General features: G+C 54.0%; 7 protein-coding genes across 7 annotated transcripts; 3 read left to right on the forward strand and 4 right to left on the reverse strand.

The window, feature by feature from the left end:
* Window positions 1–459: 459 nt before the first annotated feature.
* SPBR_02186 (GTP-binding protein) lies at window positions 460–5,143 on the reverse strand (the record flags this gene model as incomplete). Its single annotated transcript, XM_040760489.1, has 4 exons — window positions 460–936; window positions 1,014–1,744; window positions 1,806–4,806; window positions 5,126–5,143. The coding sequence occupies 4 exons, from the start codon at window positions 5,141–5,143 to the stop codon at window positions 460–462; spliced, it is 4,227 nt and encodes a 1,408-aa protein (XP_040620988.1).
* Window positions 5,144–7,099: 1,956 nt separating this feature from the next.
* SPBR_02537 (ATP-dependent RNA helicase DDX56/DBP9) lies at window positions 7,100–9,050 on the forward strand (the record flags this gene model as incomplete). The annotated part of the gene is made up of 2 exons (XM_040760840.1): window positions 7,100–7,429; window positions 7,533–9,050. The coding sequence occupies 2 exons, from the start codon at window positions 7,100–7,102 to the stop codon at window positions 9,048–9,050; spliced, it is 1,848 nt and encodes a 615-aa protein (XP_040620989.1).
* An 852-nt stretch (window positions 9,051–9,902) lies between these two features.
* Window positions 9,903–10,852, reverse strand: SPBR_03084 (uncharacterized protein; the record flags this gene model as incomplete). Its single annotated transcript, XM_040761387.1, has 2 exons — window positions 9,903–10,163; window positions 10,232–10,852. 2 exons carry the CDS (start codon window positions 10,850–10,852, stop codon window positions 9,903–9,905), a joined length of 882 nt encoding a protein of 293 aa, XP_040620990.1.
* A 531-nt stretch (window positions 10,853–11,383) lies between these two features.
* Window positions 11,384–11,978, forward strand: SPBR_03270 (NADH dehydrogenase (ubiquinone) Fe-S protein 6; the record flags this gene model as incomplete). Its single annotated transcript, XM_040761573.1, has 2 exons — window positions 11,384–11,836; window positions 11,919–11,978. 2 exons carry the CDS (start codon window positions 11,384–11,386, stop codon window positions 11,976–11,978), a joined length of 513 nt encoding a protein of 170 aa, XP_040620991.1.
* Window positions 11,979–13,141: 1,163 nt separating this feature from the next.
* SPBR_02947 (uncharacterized protein) lies at window positions 13,142–14,290 on the reverse strand (the record flags this gene model as incomplete). Its single annotated transcript, XM_040761250.1, has 2 exons — window positions 13,142–13,734; window positions 13,777–14,290. 2 exons carry the CDS (start codon window positions 14,288–14,290, stop codon window positions 13,142–13,144), a joined length of 1,107 nt encoding a protein of 368 aa, XP_040620992.1.
* A 580-nt stretch (window positions 14,291–14,870) lies between these two features.
* SPBR_03233 (uncharacterized protein) lies at window positions 14,871–15,559 on the reverse strand (the record flags this gene model as incomplete). The annotated part of the gene is made up of 2 exons (XM_040761536.1): window positions 14,871–14,899; window positions 14,947–15,559. The coding sequence occupies 2 exons, from the start codon at window positions 15,557–15,559 to the stop codon at window positions 14,871–14,873; spliced, it is 642 nt and encodes a 213-aa protein (XP_040620993.1).
* Window positions 15,560–16,716: 1,157 nt separating this feature from the next.
* Window positions 16,717–19,518, forward strand: SPBR_02317 (uncharacterized protein; the record flags this gene model as incomplete). Its single annotated transcript, XM_040760620.1, has 1 exon — window positions 16,717–19,518. One exon carries the CDS (start codon window positions 16,717–16,719, stop codon window positions 19,516–19,518), a length of 2,802 nt encoding a protein of 933 aa, XP_040620994.1.
* Window positions 19,519–19,743: the final 225 nt, after the last annotated feature.

The raw sequence follows: 19,743 nt of genomic DNA on the forward strand, positions 1-19,743 counted from the left end.
ACTCAAAAGTTTACTATAACTCAAGACTGATCAATACAGTTTACAAAAATGTGGTCCATTGCCCTGTCCTGGGAGTGACTAAAACAAATAATACAATCCAAATGACAGTGGTTGCATGAGGTCGCCCAAAAACCCGGGTCCCAAGCTCCAGGCTTTGTCTTCAGAGAGCACAAGGTGCTCGACCGCGGTGCTGTCTCTGGGCTCCGCCCATGCAACCGTCGCCCTTCATAAGCTTCTAAGAAAGCCAGTATGACACGACGATTAAAGAAAGACAAGAATGAAAACTAGGAAATAGAACAAAGACAAGACAAACGACAAAAGACAAAACTCCAATACCGTAGAACCGATCAACCGTTCATAGATGTCTTCTTGCGCGCCAAAGGAACTGCAAGCTCATTACACCTGTCTCACACACTGAAGGGACAGCTCGCCCAAGCCGACACTGACTCACGCTTAGACTTAGACGTGCATGCTCTTCGTCCGAGAATGGACCCGGCGGCCCTCGGCCCGGCCCTCAGCCCGACGCCGAAGCGCCTCTTCCCGCTTAAGAACCAGCTCGCACCACTTGGTCTTGGCCCGCGATGCCGTAAGGTCGTCTTCGCCACCCACGCTGTCCCGTGCCGTCACCTCGGACAACACCTTCATCCACCCCTCCTTGTCCGCGGCCGTGTCTGCATAAAAGTCAATCACTTCGCCGTTGTTGAAGCGAATGCGGAAGCCCTCCTCCACAAACATGTAGCCTTCTTCTTCTTCTGCAAATGCAGACCGGCGGCGTCTACCGTTCTTGCCGGTCGTCTCCTTCTCGGTCAATGCCCGCCGGTCATCAATGAGCCTCTTTGCGTTGGCGAGGTTAATCGTTGCCCGGGGTTGCCGCGTTGCCTCATGGTACGCAGTCAGTTTCGTCCCAACAAGCTTGAAATAACGCCGACGCCAGTACTATTACCAGATGGTTAGGATGTTGTTATTAAGACCATTGCATAAAGGGGTAATCATGCCGCAGAGAATTAACTTACCGGGCAATCACCGCCCTGCTGACTAAGGTGGCCCTCCCAGTTCTGAGACTGACGCTCCTCTGCAGCCTTCATCTCGCGGATGCACGAGTTCATACTCTTAGGCATATCGTCGTTCGAGACGCCCTTGGGCCGCGGCACGAAGAGAAGCTGGAGCTCCAGTTTGCCAATCTTGTAAGGTGCACGGCGCACAACCGCCATGTTACCGCGCTTGCTCTTGACGCTGGAAGCGAAACCAGCTTCTTCGGTGGCCCATTCGTTGAAGCATGCAACTTCCACAATTCCAGGACGTCCGTAGCAGCGCGACTCGTGCTCCTTGAGGCAGACATACGAACGAGCAAAGCTGCCATCCTCGGCGACAATGGGAGATAGCAGGTCGTATGCAGTGGGCGGTGCATTTCTGATCTTCGCTTGCGCCTCAAGATGCTCACGAGCAAGGCGTTCGTCCTCCTCCTTCATGCGCTGCTCCATCTCCTTGCGCTTTTTGGGAGAGGCAAAAACACGGCTGAATGTAGATGCCTTGGGACGAACAACCTTAGCAGGCGATGGCTGAACGACCTTACGCTGTACAGGCTTCTCTAGCTTGACGTTGAGAGTCAACTGGAATTCGAGGTCATTTGGGACAAGAAGCTCGAACTCCTGTCCAATAGGGGCATTCCTGGCCAGCTCCAACCAGGCAGTAGTCACGCAGTGGACACCATTGTCCAGTGTCAGCCTGAACCAAGTTCTCTCCGCTGGTTGTTGTTAGTACCGGCCGCTCGTCATGGATCAAACAAGCAAGTATCAGAAACATACTTCTAGAGATGGGCAGGTCAAGATCTTTAACACCCATGACCTTCACGAAAAGACGGCCTCTCTCAGCCCCTTCGTCGATGGTAGTCTCGGTGACAAACTCTTCTTCTGCCAGAGGATTCAGTGCCGTAGCATTGCTCTCTTGGCCAGGCATCGGCGGAACAGGGCCTGACGATGGCACGCCACGTTTGCGGACGCTCTTTCTCCGCTCGCCGTTCCACGGCTCTACTGTCCAGGACTGGGGGCGCTCCTTTTTCATGGGCGAGTTGCCGGCAGATCGGGCACCCCGGAACTCGTCTACATGTTCTTTGTCGCTGGCGGCGACGAGCTTAGTGTTCTGCCGCATAAGGTAGCCGCGCTGTTTACGGAAAATGACGTCAGTAAAAGAAATTGCAATATTGCTTTCGATACCGGCATCCTGAGAACGACAGTTACTTTCAACTTCCTCATGAGGCGCTTGCCTCACGGAAGTGCAAAAGGCTGTAGTCCCTGACAGGTCGGATAAAAGAAAAGGGGGGCGGGTAGCAATGACCTTCTGAGCTTCGATCACGCGCTCAAAATCTTTGTCCAGGCTGAGACCAAGGTCCAGGTCAAGGGTCAGGCTACGCTTCTTGAAGCTAGGATGGCGTTCAAGGAAATCGTCTCCAGTTTCTTCAACATCCCCTGTGCCCATGTCGCGGGACAGGCGGTTGCGATGCCGGTCTGGAATAGGAGGAACATCAGGTACTTCGCGACTGACTTGGCGGCGTGCTTCGCGCATTGCCACGAGGTCGGAGGGAGTTGCAGATGGCCGCGTCTTGAGCTTCGAGCCAGATGCCTTGATTGTTGCCATCTGTTCGGGAACGGCCGGCGACTCGCGTATCTCAACCTCTTCGTCCTGTTCTTGCTGGTCGTCAAAAATATCGTCGTCATCGTCCTGGACTGGGTGGTGAATGACAGAATCAGGAGTACCTGGTTCGTCAAACTCTTCGTCATCCCCCCAACCGGAGCCATCATATTCAGGTTTCGACAAATGCTTAGGATGTGTCTTGCGCTCCGGAGTCTGCGGTCGAATTGACTCGACCTCGGAGTTGTGGAGATGCATGTGGCCAGAATTGGCGTTACCGTCGTCTGACTTAGGCATCAATGGCTGGCGGGTCTCGCCTAGAGAGATACGGCCTTCCTGTGCGATAGCCGGAAGATCGGACCTATGGATGTCATCAACTGTGACCGTGTGAGACGTAATCTCCTGGACTGGTGTTGCCGCGCGAGGTGTCGAGGCATTATCGACAGCTGCAGGTTGCGCAACATCTTCGGCATGCTCATCACTGTAGTTGCTCTCGTAATCCTCTGCATCATCATGTTCGTCATCGTCATCATACATGTCGGGGATATCATAGGCCTCGTTATGCTTTTCACGGGCCGCGCCATCGACGGAAAAGTTATCATCATAGTCGTGCTCCGTGCTAGGAATGGGAACGTCCGGGTCCAGAGGAAGTCGGCGCTCAGGGCTGGAGCTGGGAGCAGGTGAAGAGAAATTATAGTCAGACTCGCGCTCCTGGCCTATGGCGCCATTAACGCGACGAAGGATTGATTCCCTGGAGATGCGAGGTGGCAAGCGGTACTCTTCAAGACCAGACAGGTCTCCAATTGTGTCTTCCTCCTCACCGTGCTCAGAAGTACCATCACGCTGCGACGAGTCAGGCTCAGGCGTCTGGCTGTTAGCGCGATCCTTGGGGCCTGCCCGGCGCATGCGCCGCTCTCGCTGAAGCTCGGCGGCCGACTTTCCATCATCAGAGAGCATCATAAGCTTGAGACGCTCCTCGAGTGTCATCTTGCTGTTGCCAATGTTTTGGATCTCAGACTTCGTAGCCAATGCAGGCGGCGGCGACGGCAGCCCACGGGGACTGCCACCCAGCATTCGGTCGGCGGTGGCAGACAAACTCGGCGAGTTGGCGGAATTTGTACGGGCATGGCCCATACCAGGCAGAGGAGGAAGAGGGCGGTGGTCACCGCTGGAGCCCAGAGAAGATTGTGCATCCTGGTGTCCCATAGCAGAAGATGGAACAGCGTCAGGCATAGGACTACCTTCGTAAACGTTGTGGTCACGGCGGCTGTCAGGGCTGTCTTGGCGCCAGTCATCAGGGCCGACGACGGGGGTCTTGTCTGTGTCCTCCAGAGACGCATCAAAGCTGTCGTCTGGGTTGCCATGGTCATTTGCGGAATACCGATAGTCGTCATAGTCGTCATCCTCCTCCTGTGACTCGTAGCTGCCTTCCCGAGAGTGACTGCCGACAGATGAAAGGTCAGGCGTGGCCATCTCGTACTCGTTGACTTGCGGTGGTGCCGCGTCGAATGTTACACTCTTTCCGTGGCGATGAAGAGAACGGCCAAGAGGAAGTTCATCGTCACCCATAGATGCATCCAGCGAAATGTCACCTTGCTCATTATAGCTGCTCTTGAACCGGCTTGAAAGAGAGGACTTCATGGGAGAAGACGACTCTTTGATGGCCATAGAAGGGTTGCTGTCGGCGGCAAGTGCGGCCGGCGTGTCTGATTTGTCTGATTGGACGCTCGATGAGAGCTGCCCCGGAACGTGTGGTGGCGAGTTAAGGCTAGCAACAGACGGGGACGTTTTCGCAGGGTCGTAAAGAGGGATGTTTGTTTTGCTCTCTCTCCGCTGGTGGCCCTTCACGTCGCTGCCATCAAGCACACCCGTAATACCCAATGCGCCAAAGGAGTTCGATTGGACCTTGGACAAGGGCCGCTCTACTCTGGGGACCTTTGTTGGGTCGTACTCGTTCTTCTGCTCTTGGGCGAGGATACTGCTGTTCTTGACACGAGATGCCTTTTGCAGGCGCTCAATGGAAGAACGGCGTGTGGGCGATGGGGTGCTGCCAATGCCACCCCCGTAGAGGTTCTCGGTGTTGAAGCCGTTGCGGTTCTGCCAAAACAAGCGAGGTGACGTGGTGCCGTCAAGAGGCGAGGACTGAAACGGCGACGAGTCTGCATTCAAGCCCAGCTTCTAATGTTGAGAGAATATTTAGTTTCTGATCCAAACTATATTGCACGCCAAATGTGAAAGCAACCAAAGGCAGCAAGCAGATGTAGACTCTTACCTTGTTGGTTTGGTTCCAACTTGGAGAATTGCGGCGCTTCTCCGAAGGGGAGATTTCAGAAAGGGGACGAGGGATGGCGCTGGCCTTTTTGGCGGGCGAGGACATTGGTGTGTTGTTCTTCGAAATGCGCAGAGGATGCACCTAAACAAGGATTAGTCCTATGATACGTGGTACTTTCGCGCAAGTGCAAGCACATCCCGTAGGCAAAAAAAAAGTGAGACTTACAGGCTCGGAGGACGCCATGGTAAGAAACAAGTGACGCAGAGTGCGTCAAGAACATTGATGCCCTGACGTGGCCAGGCAAATAAAGGAGACGGGCACTCCGTTGACGTGGTGGCCAGGAATCTTTGTCGTCGCGAAATAGATGACAGCTCTGGAATGCTGGAATGGGCGTCTAGTGCAGACGCCCGGTCCGGCTGCGTTGTTTTTCGTAAAAGAGACTGAGAAAAAAAAAGACTGAGACAGGAAGCGAACGGAAGCGAGACGATCGAACAGAAAGAAGGGTCGAAGAGAATTAAGCCCCGGAGAAAACAAACCACCGGTCTGCTCGAGGCAACCGGCAACGGTTCTTGCTGCTTTCCGCGCTGAGAATTTCTTCGTTGCCTTTGTCGGGTTTGTTGACGTCTCTCTACTCGATGTGCTCTGCGCGCCCGCGACTAGAAAGGGTAAATTGGCGATGTGCGTGCAATAATACTGTAAGATGAATTGGATGAATGCAAAGTGGCGCTGGGCAAGAATGAGAATGGAAGGGGATCAGAATTCCAAAGGATAGATGAGCTATAGCATGAAGAAATATCGACCTCTTCCCGCGGTGAAGGAAAAGAATGTGAGATGTTTGGCGACAGCCGTCTTTGACCAAAACGTAAAAGTGGTGGTGTAGAGGGGAAGAGCGAGTCTCTTAAGAAATGTAAACATGGCAAGCGCACTGGTCCGCTCTTGCCTCGCCAAACGCAGCCCCTCCCCTACAATGTGTACAGTAGTTGTCCGGGGCAACCGCGAAAGTAGGCACTTTACAGAATAGGTGTGGTGCACAGACCCACTTGCCACAACAAAATCCCGTGACGCTGTGCCACTGCGCTACATCTTCAACCAGTCGGAGCAATGAAGCACAAGCTTCATCGACTCGAGGCACCATGCTACAGGCAAGCGCTCATAGCTACTAATTACGTCGTACTCGTCTGGAATAAACGGAGATATACTGTCGTATATGCGACGCAATTAATTTGGATTCGGCAGCGCGGAAGCGAACGGTTCTTTTGAGCCAAACTTTCTGAATAACGGTTTTCGACAATGTCGATATGGGCGATGAGCGTACCTTTTCTGTTGCGGCAAAATGGCTCTTGGCATTGTTCTTCGAACGTACTGGTGCCCTGGTTCGAGTTCAACAAAAACCAATTGCAAGTCTTACTTCGAAACTTCAACACTCCTCTATCGGCTTCCACCGTCTCTGATCATACGATTGGCTGCAAACAAGCGTATTTCCATATGCACGTTGGCTCGTCTTGATATTGCTACGTTCGTTCGGCTACATATTGTACAACTGGATATGCGAACGGCGGTGAGCATGGATTATCAACGCAGTTTGTTGTCATTTTCCTGAGAAAATTCCTGCTAGTCACAACTTCCAACCCTGTCCAAATAGTGGTTGCCGCGGTGTTCTGTAACTGAATATGCAGGAGGCTGCAGGGGCGAGGCTAGCTCTGCGCGAGATAACTTGTTTTGTTTGGCAGGTGCCAGACCGCTGCTGGTTGTGTAGCACCGAAGCTCAGAGCACAAACCTGTCAAAAGAGAAGACATACCAAATCCCACATTGCCCAAATGACTGGTGTAAATATGTTGTATGCCATGTAAGATGCGACATATTGCGGCGCATGTTTGTTTGTACCCTGAAACAGGGCTAGCGTGATAACAGGAAAGGAAAGACCCACCTGTGCCAACGCGATTTTCGTCGATCCGGTGTGCACGTGACAATCGCTTTCATCCCGTCCTCGAAAGCGGTAAAGCCGATAAGAGACGATAACGTTTTTTTTTTCTTTGAGGGACAGGAGGCTGGCAATATGAAGCAAAATCTTTGAGGCAAAACGGCCGCAGAATCGGATGTCCAAGGCACCATCTATAGCCACCTCCAACTCGAGGTTGCCGATTTTAGCAAACGTACAACTGCCCCCTCACATATCTTAGAAACAACATCGCATTAAGATGAAGCGGAAGCTCGAACAGAACGACACTCCAGCAGTCGTCGAAGAAGGCGTTGCGCCAGAGACGCCATCCGCTGAGAAACCCATCACTCCCGCTCCCGCTCCCGCCGCCGCGACGGAGCCGATCTTGTCATTCACCCAGCTTGGTCTCGACCCGCGACTCATCCAAGCCGTCGCACAACAGAAATTTGAGAAGCCGACGCTCGTCCAGCAAAGGGCGATCCCAATGGCGCTCAATGGTCAGGATGTCCTGGCAAAGGCGAAGACGGGGTCGGGCAAGACGGCCGCATACCTGCTTCCCGCCCTGCAGGCGATTCTGAAGCGGAAGCAGGTATGTTTTGACGGTTTTGACGGTTTTGACTCTGTTGGCGTACGCAAATCTTGGTATTCTTTATCCATGTGCTAACACTGTTGCTCCACCTTAGACCGACCAGTCTGCGTTCACTTCAGTCCTCATCCTCGTCCCGACTCGCGAACTTGCCGACCAAGTCGCCAAGGGCATCGCCCAGTTCTCGTCTTTCTGTGCCAAGGATGTCTCTGCCGTCAAGCTAACCGACAAGGTGTCTGACGCTGTCCTGCGCTCTCTCCTCTCCAACACCCCCGACATTGTCGTCTCAACACCGGCCCGAGCATGGCACGCCGCCAGCAACGACTTCCTCTCTCTCTCAAAACTGACGCATCTCGTTCTCGACGAGGCTGACCTTGTGCTTTCTTATGGTTACAACGATGACCTGGAGCAGATCTCCGGATCCTTGCCCAAGGGCGTCCAGACGATCCTAATGAGCGCGACACTCTCGACCGAGGTCGACACCTTAAAGGGCATGTTGTGCAGGGACCCAGTCGTTCTCAACCTGGAGGAGAAGGAGGCTGAGGGCGAGGGTGTCTCTCAATACATTGTCAAGTGCGCCGAGGACGAGAAGTTCTTGTTAGCCTACATCATCTTCAAGCTGAAGCTGGTCACTGGAAAGTGCCTTGTGTTTGTCGCTGATGTCGACCGTTGCTACCGCTTGAAGCTGTTCTTTGAGCAGTTTGGAATCCGTAGCTGCATTTTGAACTCGGAGCTCCCCGTCAACTCCCGGATTCACTGTATCGAGGAGTTCAACCGCAACGTCTACGACATTATCATCGCGTCCGATGAGCACGAGCTCCTCGGTGATGAAGACCAGCCGGCCGACGATGCCAATGCTGCTACTGGTGATGCCAACGAGGCCGCGCCAAAGAAGAAGAAGCGCAAGACCATCAAACGCGACAAGGAGTTTGGTGTGTCGCGTGGCATTGATTTCAAGAATGTGCGCGCTGTCATCAACTTTGACTTGCCAACATCGTCCAAGTCGTACACGCACCGCATAGGCCGCACGGCCCGCGCAGGCCAGACCGGTATGGCATTGTCGTTTGTGGTCCCCTCCGAACAGTACCGGAAGCACATGCCGACGACCGTCGAGACAGCCGAGAAGGACGAGAAAGTGCTCGCGCGCATCATGAGACAGCAGGCAAAGGTTGGCAAGGAGGTCAAGCCGTACGACTTTGACATGAAGCAGGTCGAGGCCTTCCGCTACCGTATGAACGACGCGCTGCGGTCGGTCACCAAGGTGGCGGTGCGTGAAGCGCGGATGCGTGAAATCCGGCAGGAGCTGCTGAAGAGCGAGAAACTGAAGCGCCATTTCGAAGAGAACCCGGACGAGCTGCACCATCTGGCACGTCACGACTCAGAGCTTCGCACGATGCGCACGCAGTCACACCTCAAACATGTGCCTGAGTACCTGTTGCCGCGTGATGGCAAGAACGCGCTGACGCCTGCGCAGGTTGGCTTTGTGCCACTGCGGAGGACAGACGGCAAGGACCGTCGCAAGTCCAAGTACTACAAAAACAGCAAGGGCAACAAGACCTTCAAGGTTGGCGGCAGCAAAGGACGGAATCCGCTGCGGACATTCAAGGGGAAATCTAAGAAATAGGCCGCAAGTTACCATAAAGGACAAGCGAGTGTGTGTGGGTTTTGGCCCTCATTGTAGCATTTTTCAGGCGTTTGTATCTTTTCATTGGGTTCAATTTCTCTTTTAAATATTATATTGTGCCTTCCATAGTGTTTTCTTGCATGTGCTTTTGGCGGTTCACATAAAGTTATTTTGCATTTTTAATCTATCCTTTTATAATTACTTTCGAGGCACTATGTATACGAATACAAATAATTGTAGTAAAAGTGTCATACTGCACGACACCGTATCCTTAGGTTTATTTCATTTTGTATGGACTTTGGTCTAATGCAATACCAGCTACATATTCGAAAATTACACTGGGAATGCTAGCACAGGTCTTTCGGTCGCACACTGGTCTACGGGTACCTGAACTTAATGAAGTTGACCCTTGTGCTCATAGATTCGATGGGTACCAACGTGCAGCTTGGTCCCACGGTGACCTCATGTTGGTCAACGAACGTAGTCCTTGTCTTTGCAAAGGCACAGCCACAAAACGGTGCAGCCAGATGGGCATCTGAGAACCATGTCGTACTTGGTTGCAATTGCATGCATATCGCAAGTAATGGGGCATCCACCAGTGCCGTCCCGGACGTATAGAAACTACACGGCGCCTTTCGGTAATACGAGCAGAAACTTGGGACGTCGACTCCGTTTGTACTCGGTGTATAATGAATAAAAAAAAGGGGTATCATCTCCAACGTCGGCTGGACTGCGGGCCTCAATTTGGGGCCAACACGATGCATACAATGGTTGGGCCATGCCGACCAATGACTACGTGATATACACGTTTTCGTAAAAGGTGCATCCCGTTTCTGAATCTTCCAAAGGCAATTATCGCTTCTTGCGGGCACTTTTGCTTTGTGCTGCAGGACAGCTAGCTGCCTTGTGGCCAGGCCGCCCACACTTGTGGCACTTCATCGCCGAGCTTTGGCCGCCTTGGGACGACAGCGAGGTCAGATGTTTCAGTTTCGTGGTCTCTTTCTTCTTGTAACTGGAATCAACGTCGGATCGTGAACGTTTCCGTGACTTCTTGTCGCCGCCCTGTGTCGATTCGTCATCCTCGTCATCGGATTCGTCGCTCTTGCCGGGAACCTAAAAAAGAGTGTCAGTACGAGCAGTACGTTCAGCAGCATAGCGGACTACACCGCTCATAGACGTACCTTCTTCATGTTAAACCGCATAATATTGGGTTTGGCGCTGCCTGCCACTGGGTGCGCTGTGGTCGGCGTTGTGGGACTGCTGCTGCCAGTAGCTTCAGAGTCTGCCCTGTCATCAATCTCGGCGTATCCAACACGCACGACCGTATAGGGCAGTTTTGATTTCACCGAGTTGGAGCCGGCTGCCAGCTTGGCTGCAACGTGTGGTGGCAGCGGCGTGTTCCACGTCCAATGCTCATCGCCCAGCTCTGCCGCACGCCGCTTGATGGCCACCTGGCGCCTCCGCTCCTCCTCGTCCATGGACGCGCGCATGGTAGCCTCCATTTCTGCTACTGTCGTGCCTGCTGCGGCAGCGACCGCCGTCGCAGGAGACGATGCCGCCGCGTCCACAGATAATAAAACCTTGCGTCGCTTAGCGGATGGCCGGTTGTCGTCGTCATTGTCTTCATCTGAGGATGCAGTGTCGGTTTTGTTGAATATGGGCGTCGACGAAGCTGATGCTAAGGGAGATGATGTCGTGGGTGTAGAGTCTGAAGGCCCAAGGCGGTTCATGAACTTCATCGCCAACAGGCGCGAAGTGCCAGCCCGAGGAGGCGTTGCCTTAGGTGATTGTGGTGGCGGCATCGCGTGCTGCAAGGTGTTATGAGGTGGTGTATATGCCAGAACGAAGTCGATATGTAGGGGAGGTCGAAGATCACTATCCGACAAAAAGAGAGTGCAATGCGTGGTTGATGGTATGTTTTGCGACCAAAGAAAACATACAAAAAAATTCCACAGCTATCATGGATTCGTTTGGGATCACTATCGATAAGACACTTGACATAATTTAAGTGGGTCCGCGCGACAAGAAGTTACATGCGGTAGTAAGATGGGAAACTGCGACCAAGAGAGGCTCCGGAAAATGAATTAATCCGAGAAATTGGGACAAAGCCAACCAACCGCATGCCAGGGAATTGGCCTTTTGCTCTAACGAGGCATTGCAGAAGGTCCGCTTTTATCCTCAAGCGGCCAATTCGGAAAGAACCTCATCACGAAACCGACGACGACGACGACGACGCCGCCGTCCCACCCACCGACCGTTATTGAACGCCAATTGCATTGCCGCGTTACGTCCTGCAAATAATAAGACGCACTCCCACAACACAACCCACCACGATGATGTCATTACGGGCTGGCAGTAGGCTGCTTCCCCAGCGCCTGGCCCGCGGCGGTCGTGTAGGCCACCGGTCCTTTGCCATGACGACTCGCATGGGCCAGGATTCAACCGCGGCCCCCGTGCAGACCGACCTGACCCCTCAGTCGACCACCGAGGCCGGCGCCCCCACAACGACGGAGCTCCAGCAGGCGCCTAACCGGAGCGGGGTGTGGACGCGGAACCAGCAGCCTCGTGAGAAGGCGATGACGGGCCCGCGTTTCGAGCAGACGGACTTTTCGTTGCAGCCGCAGCCATACTCAGCCATGGAGTTGGTTCACCAGGAACCGGTGCGTTGGACGCACGACCGTATTGTGGCGTGCGACGGTGGCGGTGGTGCGGCCGGTCACCCGCGGGTTTTCATCAACACGGACAAGCCGCAAATCAGCGTCTGCGGCTACTGCGGTCTTCCTTTTGTGCGTCTATCCCGTCATTTCATTGGATTTTCCTGGTGTTCACATTGTCAGCATTGTTTGCTAACGTCTCGCTCTTTTTTAGGCCAACGAGCACCACCGGAAACACCTCGAGTCGCTTCCTCAGACATCGTACCCCCTATAAACGACAAGAACGAATTCGATTTCCACTGCTTTATCCCAGCGCTCCTTGTTTGAGGATGCGCTTGTTTCTCATTTTCACCACGTTTCTGGGGCTCCACGACGACCATTGGACCACACTCCTCTGTCCGTGGAACATGTACATAACATTTACCAAACAATTAAAACCCATTGAAAAAGCAACCACTTTTAGTCCGAATGATGCTCAGGTGGCCAATTTGGACGACTAATTGTTTGCATCAAGTGCCGGTCTTGTCCTAGCTGTGATCGTCTTCGTCTGGTCTTCCAACAGCTGCCCTGACCATCGTGCCTACAAACAGGTCCCAGTTATTCACTGAGCATTTTATGAGCAAAAGCAAACCCGATCCACTGCAGATTCCTCCCTCACAGCAGTGCTGTGGCTTATTTCCTCTTTACTCTATCCTTTAACCCTGCAAACTGGTAATGTTGGCAAGAATTGGACCAGCTGTGTAATGGCTTGTTAGATGTAGTACCAAGGCACAAAACGGTTTAAGACACGGAACTAACAATCGATATTGCAAGAATAAATAGAATGCCCACACAAGACGAAGTCACCAGAAACGGCGAAACCGGCTTATATACGTAAGAACGTCTCTTACGACATTTTTCCTGCCTATTGCAAACAAGTCACATCTTCCTTTCTCCGTTTCCGTCATTGTGTCAGCTGCCTGTCTTTTCAACTTGTCATGGCATACCCTTCATACTCTTTCAACTTGTATTTTCCGCGCTGACTATGCCTCGTTGCTTCTGTTCGGCCAATATGACAATCAAAAAGTAGTATCAAACGCGTTCAATTCGTGCGGTGATCTATAAGTCCGTCGTTGAAGGCCGTCACACGTTGCACACAGTGTAACCGGCGATTTTGTTTACGCCTTACGGGTTTATTATGGCAAGTTATATTCTGCACGTTCAATCTGCTATTGATTACTATTTAAGACAAAATAACAGAACAAGGAGCAAAATCATAAAGATTTAAATTCAACGCGAAACTGAAACCGAAGAGAAAATCCTTAACAAAATAAATCAAACGAAATGGGGCTTACTCTACATGTGATGCCGAACTCGTGTGATGACAAAATTCCTTTTCATTTCTGTAAAACTTCTAACACACATTCCCAAGAGTGGCACATCACTTGACGGCGCCTCTCACGAAAATGCGCCCGTAAGGTCGAGGGGGCCTTGCATCTCGCTCTTGGCAACGACCACGTTGATGGCCTCGTAGTCGTACCGGAACTGTGGACTGGGCTCCCACGATATTTCGGCCTCCTTTGTAGCTTCCCGAGAGTCCTGGTCCGCACAAAACTGGAGCCGAAGTTGGCGAAGGTGTGGCTGCAGGATGTCACGATAGTACATGAGGGCGTCCAAGCGTGCAGGTGGCTGTGGCCGTGTTTTGACAGAAAAGGCGTCGATTGCCTTGGCATTGGCCTCTGCGAGCGTGGTGTACGACCCAACAAAAATAGGCTGAAAATGCGAGCCCAGGCTCGACCCGTGGGCTGATGGGCGTGCTGTGTCGTTCTGAAGTCCACTCTGGCTTTGATTCGATTCACTTCCATCGACACAGTTGTCATCGGCTGCGTTCACATGACGGACTCTGGCAAAACTCGATTCTTTGTCAACTTCATCAAGGGTAGTCGGCGTGTCATTCTCATCACTACCCTTGGCAGCTGCACTGTCTTCACGATTTTCCGTTGCGGAAACTTCATTGATACGGTCGCTGTCATCGCTTTCCACAGGACTGTCTAGAGCACGTACAGAAGACCTCGCAGCTTCGGCTAACATACGTTCACTTTCAATTTCAGGCCCCTTTTCATGGCTGCTCTCAATATCACTGTCGTCATCATCGATCACGTCGGCCACTGTCTCTGGTCTTGTCTCTTCTTCGTACTCGTACACAACAATGCCATCTTGGCTTCTCATGGCCTTTCGCAGAATCACAAACACGTCGTATCGCGGCGCTAGGCACAATTGCTTGTATTGTGGGTTGATGCGTTTCCCGTCAAACTCCGACGGGTCGATCTTGCCAAACTGTTGGTACTCGCAGTCCACGTATACGTAGAGACACGTGCCGTTTTTGTATTCCGCTCGGCCGAAGAACATTCCATTCCGGGACGAGCCTTCCTCGCCGTATTCGAACTCCATGCGGGCAACGGGCGGGCCTTTAAGTCGCAGAAGCGCCTCGGCCTGCTGGTTCGCCGTGTTCTTGTCGGCGTACGACCCGCTGCGGACGACTTTTCCAGCTAGGTAGCCTTCAAAGGACCGTGGAAGTCCCCGGGTGCGAAAAACGGTGAATTGCATGACGACACGAGATTCGCTAATAGGAGGCGAAGAGGGAGGTCGTTGTGGCGATGATGGCAGAGGGAACGGGCAGTGTCTGCGCTTTGGATCGAAGCTGCGGTCACGTTCTGCATACTGCACTCTCCCACCGCTGTCATGGCTTTCATTCCTGGTGTTATCAAATTCAAACACAGTGCTTTCCCGGCGCATGTCCTCACGAGTCTGTCTTTTGGGCAATGCTTCAACTGGAACGAGCTGCTCCCATGCCTTTCGTTTGTGTGATCGCTTCTCTCGATTCTCGCGGGATGTTCTCGTGGCTTCGCGAATCTGCCACGGCTCAGGGAGCCGGGAGACGAACTCTGTACTTGGCTTGGAGACAGAACTGACGTACCTGGCCTTAATAGACTCATACAGGAAGATATCCTCCCTGAGGTTGGTCCGTTTCGTAGCTGCTTTCGGCGACTGGGTATTGTCTCTCGCATCAGCACTCGGATTAACATGCGTCAATGGAGGAGCAAGTTTCGCGGCTTCTGGTTCGGGATCCATTGGCCTCGTAATATATTGCGTGTGGGATCGCCCACTCTCAAAGGACCGTGGGACTTTAACGGACTTTGGATTGTGATCTCGCAGCTGTGGAAGGATGTCTGCCACTTGACCACGATCCCTGTCCCACTCACCATCATCGCCATCGTCATTCTCGTCGTCATCGTTGTTGTCTTCCTCCTCGTCCTCCTCTTCATCTCCGTCATCGTCGTTATCCTCGTCGTCATCATCTTCCTCTCCACTTTCGTCATCCTCGTCGTCCTCATCTTCTTCCTCTGCGTCGTTGTCCGTCTCTCTTGCAAAACTGGAATTTTCGTGGGTGGTGGTGCAATGCGTATTACTTTTGCTGGGAGGAGTGGGTGTCGGCTTGAGCGCCTTAGTGACCGGCGACAAGTATGGAAATTCCTCTTCGTCGGTACAACCAAAGCCACTCGAGAACCGGCGCGAGGCGCATTGTGTTTTCTGCTTCTGGTCAAGGACATAGCACCCGGACCCATTCGGCCTCTGTAGATTGGCATTTCCGTTTGTGGGTTTCGTAACCGGCTCTCTTGGAGGGCGAACTGCTAGGTTCCTCGGAGGAGCTGAGTTGTTTGTTGTGCTGCAGAAAGAGCTCCGTCCAGTCCGGTCCAGGTTTGGTACTATTTTTCGGAACGCTTTCATGTCAGACGCGATGGCAGCGAACCTGCCACTCCATTTGGTTGCGGTGATGCCGCCCCCCACCTCCTGGCCATGGTGCAGGCGACTCATGACGATGTCGTCACCATCACCTCACTCGGAATCGTGGGTGGTGAACGTTGGCGCCTTGTTGTACTTGCTGCGAGTTGCCGTCAATGGAAAATGAGAAAGGGATTAGTGCACAAGATCTTTGTGGGTTAAAACGGCCTTTTGGGTTTGCTTTGTAGATATTTGCAACTTGGAGGCGTGCAACGCCAAAAGTGTCAAGAGATGTCGTCTTCGTGGCGAAAACGACACGCTGCCTGTATCTTTGTCACCGTCAAGAAAACAAGAGGCCGACTCGGTTTCATTCCTCTATTTTACACCCCTTAACCGGCCAAGGGTAAACGATCACTCTCTCCTCCAACAAAGGCCGTTCAAGACTCCCCATGTAAGCCGCATCGTCGGATGAAGCCAACTCATTGCAGGTACTCGGATGTCGGCTATCCCCGATGTGGGAGTGTTTCCTGATTGGGACTAGTTCGAAAACGCGGTGCGCAGAGTCCGAGATTTTGAGTAGCGGTTTGTCAGAGGCTGCGGGGAAGGAGCGATGTGCGGTGGCGTTGTCTTGATCCTCGACTGACACAATTGACATAAACCGCAAACAACGACGAGAGTACTCAATCTTCAACCAGACACAATGCATCTTCGGCCAGACAAAATGCAGGCACCTATTTAGGATTGTACCTTGGCAGGCACCTCCGGCAACAGCACACCACTTCTGAGCCCCGATATCCGCCCCCCGCACGTCTGGTGGTTAGGATTGGCGACGTCGACGACGACGACGACACCTCCTAACAAGAGCCATTGTTTCAACGAGCGCAGAGAAGTCTGACAGAAGGGTGCATGACCTCTTCTGCGGTCTCTTTGTGTTGGTTGGAAGATACCCTCTCTGGGGACAAGCGATCTCGAGCATATCCGGTTTCTCGATCTCGGCGTTCGAGTCAGATTTGCATCGAATTCATCAACACTCCAGGACATTGTCTTTTTGACTGGACGTCTTCAACACCCACCGGCATTGAATCTCGTCTGTGATTTCATCACTCTCTATAGGGTTGCAACGCAAACAACGGCAAGTCTGCGCCGCACCAGCACGTACCCCAACCTCGTTCCATCACGTCATTGCAGCGTCAGAGCATCACAGCATCATCGCCTTTTATACCATAACGAGACCCCCCTTCTCCTTCAAGATGGACCACTTCAATGCGACTGTCCAAAAGGACGGCGCCCTCGTGTCGACCCGCCGCGGCCTGCAGGTCACCAAGCACAAGTACCACGGCATTTCGTTTGTCAACACATCTGGCCCGGCCCAACCCTCAGGCTCGAGTGTTGGCGCGAGCGGCAAGAAGAAGGGCTCAAAGCACAAGGCCGCAGGTTCAACGTCCACTTTCTCAGCCTTCTCGACTCCTGCCGCGAACCCCGCGCCCCCCGCGTCTTCGGGATTCTCGACCTTCTCTACATTCTCGCCGCCGGCCGCCACCCCGAGCGGCACCGACAAACACAGTGCAATTACGCGGGACAAAGACGCCTCTTCTTCCGCGGCGACCAGCGCCACCACGACTACTTCCACCGCAAAGGCACCTCAGAAGAGCGCGCTCAATGGAGGCGCAGACCCGGCAAACCCGTCAAAACCACTGGTGCACCGGTGGAAGCTGGTCACGAAGCCGGCAGCCCAGAAAGCGAAGCGTGAAAGCAACGCCGCCGCCGCCTCCAGTGGACAGAAGCAGCGCCCACGCCCAGCCGTAAACACCGACACCGCACCCGCCTCCTCCGATCGTCATCCCTCGCCCGCGCTCTCCGACACCGCATCCTTGTTCATGTCAACGTCGACACCCGGCGAGTCGGCCACTTCGTTCCCCTCACCCTTTGCTTCACCCTTCCTCACGTCGCCCGGCTCCGTCGCTGAAAGTACCGTCAGCGGAAACTCTGGGCTTGAATCTCTCTCGCCTCTCTCGAATCCTACCTCCATGTTTGACGGAATGGGCCTGTTTGCGCCAGACGACTGGGAGGCCGAATACATCTCGCCTAGCGCCGCTGCCCTGCGCACCAGCTATCAGCAGAACCGTGCCGCCGGCGCGGCAGCAAAGCGTCGAAAAGGCAGCAGCACATCCTATGCGGAGAGCAAGGCTCGCAAGGCCCGCATCACCGCCCTCGCCAACAGCTACCAGCAGGTCGCCCGCAGCCTGCCCACCTGGACCATGTGCCACGTCCCGCAGCTCAACAAGTTCGAGCAGCGCCTCTTCCACCAGTTCTTCCAGCTCATCCCGCGCAAGCTCTATCCCTTTGAGGACCTCCTTCAGTACAACCCCACGCGTTCGAGCGAGTTCTACTGGATGGTCGTACAGGACCGCGCCGCCGTGCGCTGTGTGCTGCTGTGCGGCGCCATGTTGCGCGCCGTTCTTGGCGGCGCCAACACGTCCGACGAGCTGGCCCTGGAAGTGTCGAATGTCTGCCGCATCGTCAACCAGCAGCTCGCCCTCCATCAAAAGGAGCATGACAAGCACGCCGAGACGGCAAATAGCACCGGTGGCGACAGCGACGACGACGACAACAACGCCGACAGGATGCAGCTGGCCGCACCATTTCGCTCGTCTCCATCTCCGTCGCCCTCGCCCCCGGCATCACCCTCCTCGGCCAGCAGCCACCGCCGCCGCCGCCGCCACCACGTCATCCCGGAGATGACACTCGAGTGCATTACGACTCTTGCTCTCATGGGTGGCTCCACGGGACGCTACGATCACTGGCACCTGCACATGCAGGCTCTCAGCAAGATGGTGGAGCTGAACGGTGGCCGGCGGTTTATCAATGAGGTCCGGCCGGCCCTGCTTTTCAAGATGCGCAAGACCGACCTCAAGGGTGCCATGTCCCTCGCCATCCGCCCGTACCTGCCCTTCGACACTCGCAGGTTCCCCAACATTTCCGACACCGTCCTGCTCGACGTCACGCGCCAGGACATTCGCGCCTCCGCCTCTGCACTCTTTGCGAACCCTGCCTCCCCCTGTGGCGTCGCTCCTGTCGTCAGTCAGACCCTGGCCGCGCTGTGTGTCTTTGTCCAGGCCGTCCAGCTGGTGCGTGATCTGGCCAGAAGCACGGCACCCCTACCCCTCGACCCGTACTGTTTCTCGGAAGAGCTGTACTGGCTGCAGCACCACCTCGTATCTCAGCCGGGACCACTGCGGCAGGATGTCACACCACAGGATGCGGCCGCTGCACACGGCGCCGCAACGGCGGCCATACAGGCCCAACCGACGCTGACAGCGTCATCCCCAACGTTGTCTTCGTTCCCATCACCGTCTATATCCACGGCTTCGGCCCCATCGCAAGCGCCCCGGCCCAATACACTGCTACCCGTCGACACCAGCCGCCTTCAGACGGAGAGCTACGTTCGCAACCACCGCGTCCCACTAGCCGCTCTGTACATTATCCCCGCCCCTGCCGCCACTCCGTCGTCGCCCACCTCCACCTGCCTCGAGCCCGCTATGCGCATTGGCGGCATCCTGTACTTGAAAGAATTTTTCCCTGATTTCCCCCGCAACCTCGGCGGCTACGCTATCCTGCTGCACCTGCTGCGCTGGCACCTAGGCGAGGGTGACGTGTTTGATGTGTCTTTGTTGACGAACCGGTCCGCACGCGCCCTGCTCTTGTGGATCTGCCTTGTCGGTGACACCGTGTCACGCCTGGCCAACAACAACGAGGAGCGCAGGAACCCGGTCGAGCAGTACGACCGGCGCGTCTTCCGGGACCGCCTGGCGGACCTGGTGAGAACGAGCCCTGTTGTCGAAGGCACATCACCATCCGCCGTGGCTATGACCGATGTCGATGCCCTAAGTACACTCAACCTGTCGGCCATGGACGGTGTCGACCGTTTGCCCGAGAGCGACTGGGCACTGTGCCGCCTGCTCGACCTCGGCAAGATTGAGCAGCTGGGCGAGTGGAATGACCGGCAGGCCGTGCTCAATATTTTACTTGAAGGGGGCGTCTTCGACTTGTAATGTGCTACAGTAAAGCTCTATCTAGGCACTCTATTTCCTGCTGTACTGTTTATATACATCATGGCTTTGGATATCAGCTTCTGATTTTATAATAACATACGGTAGCATTTAGACTTGGAATATGGCATTAAAAATATTTATGGATAGAAAAACACATAAAAGGAAACGGACAAAACACAAATATACTGTAAATTATAGGTTGTTTGCAAACTATTGGCATTTGCT

The sequence above is a fragment of the Sporothrix brasiliensis genome (genome assembly GCF_000820605.1).
Source record: "Sporothrix brasiliensis 5110 chromosome Unknown Cont17, whole genome shotgun sequence".
Lineage (NCBI taxonomy): Eukaryota > Fungi > Ascomycota > Sordariomycetes > Ophiostomatales > Ophiostomataceae > Sporothrix > Sporothrix brasiliensis.